Source organism: Anopheles moucheti, chromosome X, assembly GCF_943734755.1.
Source record: "Anopheles moucheti chromosome X, idAnoMoucSN_F20_07, whole genome shotgun sequence".
Lineage (NCBI taxonomy): Eukaryota > Metazoa > Arthropoda > Insecta > Diptera > Culicidae > Anopheles > Anopheles moucheti.
The window spans coordinates 2914351-2926271 of record NC_069142.1 but is presented as its reverse complement, the minus strand read 5'-3'; the positions used below and the strand labels follow the sequence as shown (position 1 = coordinate 2926271).

Genomic DNA, 11921 nt, shown 5'->3' with positions numbered 1-11921 from the left:
CCCACTTGGACGATTAATCGTGTCCAGCCTTCCTTCAGGCAATACAAATGACTGCCCACTTGTACCACCACGTAGATTATCTAAAAGGCAGGTATTAATAGTCCATTCTATCCCTTTACACTACACAACACGCTTTCTTTTGCAAATTCGCGTTATGCTCATTAGCGAACCCTGCTTTTTTGTTCTGTTTTTGACAAATATTCCATTCCCTACATACGTTCGCATATCATTCTTCATTTGCATATAACGTTAACATTAACAGGGGACATAATTGACGATTTGTTTGCTATAATCGGTCAATATATGTAGCTTAGCACACTACATCCACAACGCGAACAGAGACGTTTGCTCGATGACGGATTTTCCCCCCTCCCCCCAGCAGTCACTAATGCAAGGTAAGGAACATTCTTATTTCTTTTTTTTTTGCGTAAACTCTCAACCGCGTTCAAAGCTGCGTGTACATGCGGAGATGAAAAAGGATAATATATAGACCCGGACATTTAGAGTTTGTGGTTCATTTATTCAAAACGTTTTTTTGCCGTTCCAGTTATTGGTTGAGTTCAAAAAGATGTATGAAACAGGTTCCCGTTGTTACCGATTAACCGGCAGTATTTTGATACCGGCAAATTGGAGCAAAAACAATCTTACGTACATGGTGCAAAGAAATTAAGTTTTCTCTTTGTACATTTGCAAATAGTATTTGCATCGTATGATGCATATTAATGCATCACGTGCTACGCGCGTTCTTTGATTGATCGTTTTTTTTTTTTTTTTTGAAAAAAGTGGGTTAAAGAAAATATGTAATTTAAATTGAGAAAAACAAGATAAAAGAAAAAAAAACGGCCACTGGTAGCAAAAAACGTGCCGGGGGTAGCCATAGGAGCCGCGGTCTCTTTTGCATTGGACCGACCAGACAGCAAATAATAATAATAATCTGTAAACAAAAACTATTCGTGGTCGCTTTTAGCGGCAGTAACGCTTCCCGACTGTTCCGCATTGTTTGTCGTGGTCCCACCACCGGTGTCCTTGGCGGCGTTTTGCGGCGTTTCCGCCGTACACTCGCTCTGCGCTGCAACGCTTGGTTCGCGTTTCGCCTTATCCACATCGACGACAGATTTATCTACTTTCTTCACATCCTGCTGAACGGCTTCTTTCTCTTTCGGGGCCGAAGCTTTTTCCTTCGAACTGGAATAAGTAGGTGTTGGATGTAGAACATGTGTGTCATTGGCGATTGTTGATAATTTCGCAGTTCCATGCTTACCTTTCGCGTTTCGACGTGGAAACAGTAGATGTCGACCGTTTACGATCCGGTATGTTCACCGCAGGACGAACGCGGTCATACACAGTGGTTAAGATTGAATGATATTCTGTATTCTTGCGCTGTGCAAAAGAATTGAAGAGAGAGCAGAAGAAAGTATTTAAACTGTTAGTTATGCAAACAAACCATCTCTAGAGCGATATAACTAAAAAAAGTAAAAGTGATACCTGGTAGCAAATCATGTTTTTTTTTTCATAGCAAAGAGGCTATCTACTTTTGCAAAGATAATCAAAATATTCAATAACTGCGTTTGTCATAGATTTTTCAATGATCCGGCAGATTTCCCATAAGTTCATTTCCATATAATTTTTTTTTCTTAAATGTTTTACCATTTTTGAGAGTAAACTCATTTTAGGTATTAATAAAGAGATTTACTACTTTGTTTAACTATCATTTTGAAACACAATCGTTCGTCAAAAAGAACGAAACCCAGAATACCATTGTAAATATAATTACACAATCTTGTGCAAAACGGACAAATATTTGATGGAAATATATCAACAAATACTCACCGTCAATTCACGAATGGTTAGTTCGTTGTCGGTCAACTTTTTCTTAGCACTCTTCAAGTCAGCGAACAACTCGTTGATGTGCTGCGTCGAGCGTTTATTTTTGGCGGTCAGCTCTTCGTTCATGTTGCGCAGAATTTCAATCGATTTCTCCGCACGCTCGCGTGCCTGTTCGATAAGCTTGGTTTGTTCCAAACACTTACCAACATCCACAATGGTGCCGTTGTATTCTACCAAACCTGAAAAGCATGATAATACCACACGTGAACCAAGCGTTTTGGCATCAATAATAGAATCTATGTATATTAAGAGCAGCATACACTCACCATCCGATGTTGACGGAAGGTCTTCGGTGGATTCAGTTTTGATTTTCTTTGCCATTGGTTCTTGCGTTGAACCGTCGAGGCCGTTGGCAATTTCCGCCACACTGGATTGCAACTGGTTGATGTAATCCGTGTTGCCGTTCGCCATTTCTATCGCTTGCGGTTCCGGCAGTTCATAATCCGACCCATCGACGGTAACCGATTCGGCTACGCTGGTCTTCTGTGACGGTCCATCATCTCCCACCTTCTTAGCGGGCTTGTCCGCATCCAGCACCTTATCGGTGAGCTGTCTGTAATGCAGCGTGTTCTTTGCAGCCGCAACATCACCGACGGTTTTGCGTATCTGTGAACGGGACAGATTCAGCCCGAGACAGTAAATCAGCTCTACGATATCCTTCTCCAACATGTAGCCGCACTGGGTGATGTCGAAGTACACGAACGAAAGTAACAGTTCCGGCAGAACTGTGTAAAAGCGAGCTGGTTCCGTGTCCGGCTTGGAACGATGATCATCGTCCACGCTCCGTTGACGGCGCTTCCGATCAGTCTGCTCCTTATCGTCCTTCGCCCGGGCCGTGTCGGTCTTATCGGTGGTAGTCATTTTGCTATCCTCACCATTGCTTGTCTCACCACCGCCCTCCGAACGGGTTTTGGAAGGCTCCGTAGCGAGTGCTACCGTTGCGGTATCTTTCTTTGCTTCTACCACTTTCTCGTTAGTCTTTTTGGCCAGCTTGTACAATTCGCTGTAGATTTTGAAACCAAAATCACGCGCCAACATGTCATTGAACAGCTCGGCAAACAACGCTACCTCGAACGAGTGTTCCTTCGTGTCCTCCGGTCGGTAGTCTAGCAGCACCGACAGTGACACGACGGAACATTCAAACTTGCCCGATTTGGCGGTGCGGGATGGATGCACGACGACGTGCGGATCTTTAGGCATCGTGTACCAGCGTTCGAGGTTCTTACGTTCCTTCTCGCTCAGCTTCACCGTTTGTTCTTTTTTGCGCGCAGGCATGGGTGCGGCAGTGGCTGGTGCAATTGTTGTGACAGTATCCTGCTGACTGGTTTCTGTTTTGATAGGCACGCTACCGTCACTAGCAGAAACGACCACTTTAGCTGTACTGTCATCTGTGCCGTTATTGGTTTCCTCCTTCGGTGCGTCAGACACGTCTGACATCTCAACATCTGTTTTAGGCTTTCCTCCTTCAACGGTATCTGCTTCCGGTTCCATTTTTACACGAACATTTGTGTCGAGTGTATTTGAATCCGCTGTTGGAATTTCTTCCTTACCCGGTACAGCTACCGCCTGTGAAGCTTGTTTGTGTTCTGCAATTATTGCTTCCGATAGCCGGGCAAGTAGCACAGCCTTGACACCTGCAAATATTATTGGACAATTAGACAAGCTATTCAAATAAAAAAAACTGGCCAAACAAAAATTAAAACAAAACCCTAAGCTCCAGAACTTAACGATACCATTGCTATCTTTGGGAAGCCAATCAACCAAATAGAAACATACCGTCTGTCGGAAGGGTGCGGTTTGTAAGCTCGGTTTTCAGCTCGGCAACCTTCATTTTTTTGTATTCTGACAGCAGCGACTCGGTGTCAATCTCCGTGGCGGCCGGAACAGTCTCAGTCGGCGGCTGTAAGTGTACACAAACAAGGAGGGAAAGCGTTTGGTTAATGGCACTCTTTCGCATCGTTGATGCAAACAATGGTCGGGACGCAATTTTACGCTACACCATTCGTATGGAACAGCTACTGCCAAAACTGATGAGTATCACCACTCAGCACACTTACTTGCCCACATTCATACGACTATACTTATAACAAAATTGTAATAATAATGGGGTAAAGGGTAGGGTTTTGGGGTTAGGCATCGATAAGCTATCCTAAAATGCGTTAATACTTTGCAAAAAAAGGCCCCGAAATGCAACTGAATGTCGTCCAAAACCGCCGACGGTAACCCATATTACCAGCCGCAAGTTCATAAAAAGTTATGAAACGGTAACAAATTTTGCCGTTTTGATACATGAGAATGCAATGGATATGAGAATGCCACTATTGCTCGCATGCCCAAAACGGACTCGGATCGCAATACTCTGGGTTCGTGGTCGTGAAACAAGTCTAGAGCGAGTATGCAACGTGTACGTAAATGTTTGTGACAGTAGAACTAATTGCTAAACCCTTTGGCTTTTACTAGGTGGATGAAGACATCACAGCAGCAATTGTTGATCCACCTCGACATCTGGTGTAGCTACTGGTATTCGTTACCATTATTGAGCTGCTACTGTTGCTGTTGTTGCTGCTACCCCCGACCTGGTTTCCGCTGCCCTCGTTCACTGATACCGTGGCCGAAGTGTCAGCCGTACCCTGCTGACCGCCGTCGGATGTCGTCGACTCCACCGTAGAACCGACCGTCGCGATTTTATCCGCCAACTGCTGCTGCTGCTGCTGCGGCTGAGGTTCTTGCTGTTGATCGTAGGATTCTGCTGAAGCTGACGAACCTGCCGACGGTTCATCCGCAACGCTGGCGGTCCCGGAGGACTTGGCAACATCGTCCGCGCTGCTAGAACTCTGTGCGACCGGTGCAAGCGTTTCGGCCACCGTCGGCACCTCCTGAACAGTGGCGCCACCATCAATGGCGTCTTCACCACTGTTGCTGCTGTTGCTAGGGTTGCTACTTTTAAGAACGCGATCCAAATGAAGTTGATAATTCTGCTGTATCTTATCCCACTGGTTTTCCGATGGTATGCAGGCACTCATACGGGGCAGAAATATGACCACCGTTTCACCGCGTGGCGGAATCAAACGACCTTTATGGTAGGATTCAGTGCGACGATAATAGATATCCACGAAACGGTACCTGTGTTGTATACAGCAGTAGGTTTGGTTCAGATTGAAAAATGTTAAAAATGTGATCATTGGTGTGTTATATTATGATATTCAGAGATAGAGAAGATAAACTGTTGTAAGATCAGTCATGTTCAGAACGGAAACAAAATCCTATTAGAAGTATCAACTCGGCTTACGTTAGCGAATTTTTTTTTCAAACTCCTTACGACTTCGACTCCAATTCAATTAAATGCATAACTTTGCTTTATCTCTTCTTCAAAATTTGAAGAAGCACGAATAATTTACACAAACGAAAACAATTTAATTGCAATACCAGGAAGCAGCGGGAGAGCTTAGTTCATTACAATGTACCATTACAATCTAACCGGTTGACTGAAAAGGAAATTGTGGTGAGAACCATTTAACCAGTACCGATAGCCAGTACCGAACCCGTGTTGTGAGCGAATGTGTAGACTTTAGATTAAACTAATAATAAAACCAATTTTGGGCAAAGACCTTTTGACTTTCAAGAGACTCGAACGACTAATGGGTAGACTACTTGCGTTGGCAGGGAAATTGGAACGAATAGTACAACTCAATGCAAACATGTTAATATCACAAATAGAATGTAAATTGTGGTGTAGAAAAAATTGTTTTTTAAGGTACACATAAAACTACAATTAAAAATCTATCTTCAATAACTGGAGAAAAATCATTAAATAAAGACAACTTATTCACGCTTGTGGTGAGATTTAACGCAATACAACTAAAAAGAAGAAAACTAATCGATAAATAAACTAAAGAATAAATTTGTAAACCTACTGGAGCACCATCAATAAGAACATTAGGCAAATGAAAAACAGTCTTTCAGTGAAGCATTAAAGCTACTGACCTGTCACGTTTAAAATTAAAGAACGACGACATTTAACCTACATCGGTTTGATCGGGTCAAACCGATGCGGAAAGCTGCAACACACATTGTATAACATATCTTATTCACAGTTTAAGGCAATGCATATGATACCTACCACAGTGTGCAGGCGGACAGGTCGATCCCGGTGAGCGCTTTGCAAGTGCGGATAGCCGTTCGCATCAGGACCTTTGGATCGGAGATCGGATTCATCCCGTCTAGCGAAGGTGACCAAGGGCCACCGATGGCCATCAGCTCATTTTTTCCCCGCGTCCCAACCAGGAAGTTAACCATGCGCGTAGGATGCAGATAGTTGCGCGTCTCGTCCCGGCGCTCCTTTTCGTTGCGGAAGAAACAATTTTTGTAGATATCGGCCAGCTCCGAGGTGCTCATCAGCATTACTTTCACGCTGTACAGATAATTGGCATCGGGTGGATCCAGGATTGTCTTTTCGAGTGCCAATGGGCGTTCCACCTCTTTGTTGAACACGTGAAAGTGGCAACCGGTGTTCAGTGGGAGCGGTGCGCTTGGGGGGAACGCATTAGGCCATCCAACGTCGGCTAGGAAAAAGTCCGACGGGATGTAGAGTTTCGGGTAGCGGGTGCGCAACTCTAGGATACCGATACTTTTGCTAAAAAAAATCAAAAACAAGCGAAAGAATGTTAATGAAATTTGCAAATTATTTGATACAGTCTTTTTTCGAGTTACGCGGTACGAGTAATCGACTAAACTGCACTTGATAATTATTAATACTTGGAATATGTAATCATTTGGAGTTTGGAGTTCTTACACGGGTAGCAGTTGTTTCGGAATCTGCACCATATATGGTGGAACCGATCGAAGGCGAGCCCGTTTAGGTGAATGCTTCTTAACGGGACTGCGCTCTCGCTCCCGTGGGCGCTCTGGTGAGCGAGCTCGAGCCTTTTCGCGGTACGAACTCCGATCTGATTCACGATCGTCACGCTTCCGTCTACGTTCCGCATCGTCGTACTGAAAATGAAATCAATCGAGAGTAGTTAGTATGAATTAAAACATGCAAATTCTGACGATATAACTCACATCATCCTTCGTGCGTGAATTGGATGAACGACGAATGTTGCGATCTGGTGACTTTCGCGACGATGTGTTCGAGTATCGATTGCGAACGTTCGAGCGCGATTCAGATGCATTATTTTGGGAGCCTGTATTCCCGGTGTACGCAGCGGTATGGGAACGCGCCGAGGACGAATTGGTATGTGAAGTCATCGAGGAGTTAAGATCAGTGGTCTGCAGTACCTGGACACGGGATGCGTTCCACTTGTACGGCATGTTGGGGTTGTAAGCCGCATCGACCAGCACACGGTCCCCCACCTTCGGCAGAATACCCTTCACGCAGGTATTGGTGTGGAAGAACACTTGCTCATCGATAATGCCGTAATCGTTCTGTAGCTTCGTCACAACACCGGTACCGCTGAATGCGCGACTGTTCGGATTCGGATTGAATTTTGGTGTGCTCGGGTTCACTTGCTGTGGTTGCGGAGCCGGTTGCGATTGTGGTTGATTTTGATAACCAACCGCAACCGGTCGGGACGGTGGATATTGTACCGTCTGTGAATAAATGGACGATTGTGGAATACCCAACGATGCATGCGTCAGAATGGAAATGTTTTGCTGCTGTTGCTGAGCATGCTGTTGTTGCTGCTGTTGCTGCTGCTGCTGTTGTTGCTGCTGCTGTTGCTGTTGTATCCCTGCGCAAAGCGGGAAGAAGAAGGAAAGTTTCACCTTAGGGCTCTGCTTTATGGGGTCACCCTCACCCGGCACTTACCTATCGGGTTATATACAGCTTGCGCTTGCGAAAAGCTAACAATTGCCTGCATGTTAGCCATACTCTGATGCCCAGCATTTCGATGCCATGGCGGATTTTTCTGATTGAACGCCATTACACTTTTGCACCTTTGTACGGCACCACTCGATGCTAACCGACGCTTCGGATCGTAAATGTTACGCTTTAGCGTATCAGTAATGTTTCCTACCTCTACGATAATCCAACAAGCTTAATCTTACACCAAATAATGCAATTCTATCTCAAGTTTCTTTAGATTCGACGTTAAACGCTTAGGCTTGGAACTAGCCGACACCGCATAGTTTTTAGACACCGCAACTAGATTTGCCTTTCCTCGAATATGGTGTACAGTACGAAAGCTGACAATAAAACTGTGTGAATGTATTAGGCACACACAATTCTGCGAATTACCAGTGCGTTTTCAGGGAAACGCATACTTTAGACCACTATCCATCAGACAGTTCATTGCGGCTGTCAATTTCGATATCTGACGTTACCATTGCAGCGCGGGATTTTCTCCGTTGCCCGTTCGTAGAACGACAAAGCATTTTGCCCGAGTCCGATGTTTCCATTCCACCTGGCGTTTGACAGATACGCCGAACAAAACGAATGCTGTACGGTTTGTGCCAATAAAATTAACCCTTGATGTCAAAGAGCCTTTTATAATTTTGTTCGGCATGATCAATTGAATATTCATTTGAATGGTTGAATCAATTGATCAATTGAATCAGACCTTTGATTAAATTAATTTTCTTTTGGATAAAAAGACTGACGAAATCGTATAAAATCAATAAAATTACTTTATCGCTTGTTAAATGTGGCTTGTTTAGAAATAGTAACAATTCGATATCACGACTATTTTTACCTCCTGTTTTTACACGTTTTTTCAGTTCTATCAAACGTTTTTTGAGTAGTCAATGTTCTATTTTCGCCTAATAACTAAAAATTCATAAAATTAGTTCAGGAACGCAAAGTTCAACGTACAGTCGGGCTGGTCGTAGACTGGTCTAACTTCAAAATTACATAATCTCGCTCAAGCTCATCCAGCGTTCATTTCGTAAACTACGCTTGTCGGCATTTTTCAATCACTCATTAGGTGAATGATATTAATTTGTGGGTGTTTAATATTTTATTTGCCATATTGATGCCAGATTCCCTTCTATTCCTTCCCAACAATCGTTCCTTTCGTTCCAATTGAAGTGTGCCTATATCGTTTGCGTTTGGCTGCGGCTTGACGATTTGACGTTTGGTTGTTCCCGGTGTTCGGAGAAAAAACGCAGTCAACGGTTTCCGCTTTCCGAGATGTTGCTCACTCGTGCTTTAACCGCCATCGTCTCCACGAAGAGCTGCTGCAGCAATCAAGCGTTCTTACTCGGTGTCGCCTCGAAGTGGTCTTCTTCTGCTATCAATAATAGTAGTGTGCGAGTTCTGCCGCAAACGCGTACCTTTGCTAAGAAAATGAGTCTGCCGCGTTGCTTTTTCGACATGACTGTGGACAACCAGCCGGTCGGCCGTATCCTGATCGAGGTAAGCGCATTTTTTCTTTCCCTAATCTCTCTTGCTTTTTCGTTGAAACTTCATATTTATTGTGGATTGTTCTTCCTGGTTAATCAAATGGAGAAATATCGAGCTTTTGTTTCAATTAAATGATATCGCTTTGGGAGTTTAATATAATAAAACACACGCTTAAGGTCCTTTAATGCCGGTGACGATTGTGTTCCAGTCTACACTTAGCCTAATTTGTGTGATACAGTCAATAACCGCCTTCATGGCGTTCATGTGAATGTGTGCAATAATGGCAAAGCCGCTAATCTATTTGACGTTATTTGATAATTAGAGAAGTTTTCTTTGCGTACTTGAGGTTACATGATGTTAATTTTTAACTACTCATGGGCATATCTTTCTTTTTTAATTGTGTACATGTGTGTGTGTGCGCCTGTGCCTTGCCATTGCATTTTTATCATCATCGATTAGAAATGCAGCCGTATCATGTATGTGTGTGTGTGTAGGAGTGTTTCATTACACAGAACACATGTCCATTAAATTGATGGGTGTAATAGCAAATTGTAAAAAAAATCAATAAAATGAAATAAAACAATTTCACATTTAAATGCCCTTCTATATATTTGAATGTAGCGAACATGTTCCCGGCGTGGCAGTTGTGTGCGTGCGCTTGTCGAACGGTTCGCACCATTCGCCCCAGCACACACACACACGTGCAGGAAAGTAGTCGCATGCACTACCGCACCACCACCAGTGACGCGCGAATGGCAATGGACACTGCATAACTATGCGCCTAATTATCATTCACTCTCGGTAGTTATTTGCCTACAGTTGGACACTCAATCGATCTTGTTACCGTTGGTGGTAGAATGCTGTCTCAGACCATTCCATTTTCTCACATGACGTTGTTCTTATCGCATTACGAACCTCTTTCTATCCGGAAATCATGACGACCAGACTTTTATCATGTCCATATTGGAGTGGCCAAGAAAGAAAGCCGGGTGGAAATTGGGAGTGGGTTGAAATAAAGTTTTTGTAACTGTATTTTGCACCATGTACAGTCATTTCCAGAGTTACGCGAATCTCAAAACTGTCACAACAGTTCGAGTAAATTTGTGTATGGAATTGATTTTTTTCATTTTATACATTTAAATATTTCCCAAAAACACGTTTCATTTTAATATTTTTTAAGCATAAGTTTTAGTAAACTTATTTAGCATTGTCGAAATAAAAGTAAAAATATCAATTATCAATGTGCTTTGTAATCGATTCCTGAATGCTAAATATGAACGATATTATAGAGGGAATTCGAGCGTAACTCAGGAAGACTGTACAGAAAATGGTTTCTGCATATTGTGCGTGACTAAGCAAACTTGCTAGAATGTGAATTTTCACGAAATGATGATGATTTGAAGTTCACATTAATTATATAGAGTTCATTGCATATCAAAAAGCTTCTTTTTGTATTTGCACAGTGTTTCTCAATCATTCTATAAATGATGGTTCTATTTTTTAATTACAGCTGCGTCCCGATGTTGTACCGAAGACGTGTGAAAACTTCCGGGCACTCTGCACAGGGGAAAAGGGTTTCGGCTACAAGGGGTCGATCTTTCACCGTGTGATTCCGAACTTCATGTGTCAGGGCGGTGACTTCCAGAACCACAACGGTACCGGCGGCAAGTCTATCTACGGCAACAAGTTCGAAGACGAGAACTTTATCCTGAAGCACACCGGCCCGGGTATCCTGTCGATGGCGAACGCTGGCCCCAACACGAACGGTTCGCAGTTTTTCATCACCACCGTGAAGACGGCCTGGCTGAACGATCGTCACGTCGTGTTCGGCAGCGTGGTCGACGGCATGGACGTGGTGCGAAAGATCGAGTCCTTCGGATGCCACTCGGGCAAACCGTCGAAGCAAATCGTGGTTGCAAACTGTGGCCAGCTGTAAATTCCCATTCTTTTTCACCTTTGTTTTTTAACGGCCAGCGCTTCTACACTAGCTCGTGCCGTCTCCAGCGCGCCGTGCACCGTGTGCTGCTGCTTCGAGACTTTCCTTGAAATTCATTCAATGATTCCTTTTTTTTTAAATAAAAAAAAACACAATTACATACGCACTCACACATTACTAAATCAGGAAGTACCGTTTAAACAGTAGAATAACGGAATTTTGTGCATTTGAAGGAGAGTGTGAAAGATAAGGAGGGGGGAAACTCGCCCACTAACTCGTGGTGTGTGTTTGTTTCCTTCGTACGTCTAATGGGATGAAGATGACGTTATTCTGTCTGTGAGGTGTCGCTCATTACGTAATTATGCATTTTGTCCTACCACGCTAAACCCCTATTTCTTTAACAAGAACAAGAATAAAGTGTAATAATGGTAAACAAGAACTGTTAATTTATGAACATTTGGTTTTGTTGCATTCTCTATGTTGGTTTGTGGGGTATTTAAAAACAGTGAGTTTTGTAACCTTTGTGTAGGCGACAGAAGTGGATGCCTACTATTTCCTCATTCTTCGATGTCTAGCTTAGCAACGTCTGAAATCATTCGTCAATCGTGTTTGGCAACAATCTTATTTTAACCATTTGTGCTGAATGACATTAAACCTTAAGGAATTTTAAAATCCTGACTAAATACCTGAGAACTCTGCATAAAGCGCACTGGAAATTGTGATAATGCTCCTTATATTTTTTCATATAATTTTCTAATC

The 11921-nt window shown here is 43.3% G+C and overlaps 2 protein-coding genes across 2 annotated transcripts; one reads left to right on the top strand and one right to left on the bottom strand.

The window, feature by feature from the left end:
- Window positions 1–742: 742 nt before the first annotated feature.
- LOC128306504 (cell division cycle and apoptosis regulator protein 1-like) lies at window positions 743–8048 on the bottom strand. The gene is made up of 10 exons (XM_053044035.1): window positions 7694–8048; window positions 6949–7616; window positions 6680–6879; window positions 6008–6520; window positions 4419–5010; window positions 3664–3787; window positions 2154–3521; window positions 1831–2066; window positions 1262–1380; window positions 743–1185 (listed from the first exon to the last, which is right to left on the bottom strand). The coding sequence occupies exons 1-10, from the start codon at window positions 7806–7808 to the stop codon at window positions 948–950; spliced, it is 4173 nt and encodes a 1390-aa protein (XP_052899995.1). The 5' UTR covers window positions 7809–8048; the 3' UTR covers window positions 743–947.
- Window positions 8049–8998: 950 nt separating this feature from the next.
- On the top strand, window positions 8999–11616 carry LOC128307391 (peptidyl-prolyl cis-trans isomerase-like). The gene is made up of 2 exons (XM_053045198.1): window positions 8999–9238; window positions 10737–11616. Exons 1-2 carry the CDS (start codon window positions 9014–9016, stop codon window positions 11160–11162), a joined length of 651 nt encoding a protein of 216 aa, XP_052901158.1. The 5' UTR covers window positions 8999–9013; the 3' UTR covers window positions 11163–11616.
- The last annotated feature ends 305 nt before the right edge of the window (window positions 11617–11921 follow it).

Bases quoted from the DNA above. Each gene is read 5' to 3' on its own strand.
- LOC128306504 (XM_053044035.1), bottom strand. From the start codon at position 7,808: ATGGCGTTCAATCAGAAAAATCCGCCATGGCATCGAAATGCTGGGCAT. The intron at 2,067-2,153 runs GTGAGTGTATGC...CATGCTTTTCAG, and splicing joins CCTTCCGTCAACATCGGATG to GTTTGGTAGAATACAACGGC. The intron at 1,186-1,261 runs GTAAGCATGGAA...TACTTATTCCAG, and splicing joins TCCACGTCGAAACGCGAAAG to TTCGAAGGAAAAAGCTTCGG.
- LOC128307391 (XM_053045198.1), top strand. From the start codon at position 9,014: ATGTTGCTCACTCGTGCTTTAACCGCCATCGTCTCCACGAAGAGCTGC. The intron at 9,239-10,736 runs GTAAGCGCATTT...TTTTAATTACAG, and splicing joins TCGGCCGTATCCTGATCGAG to CTGCGTCCCGATGTTGTACC.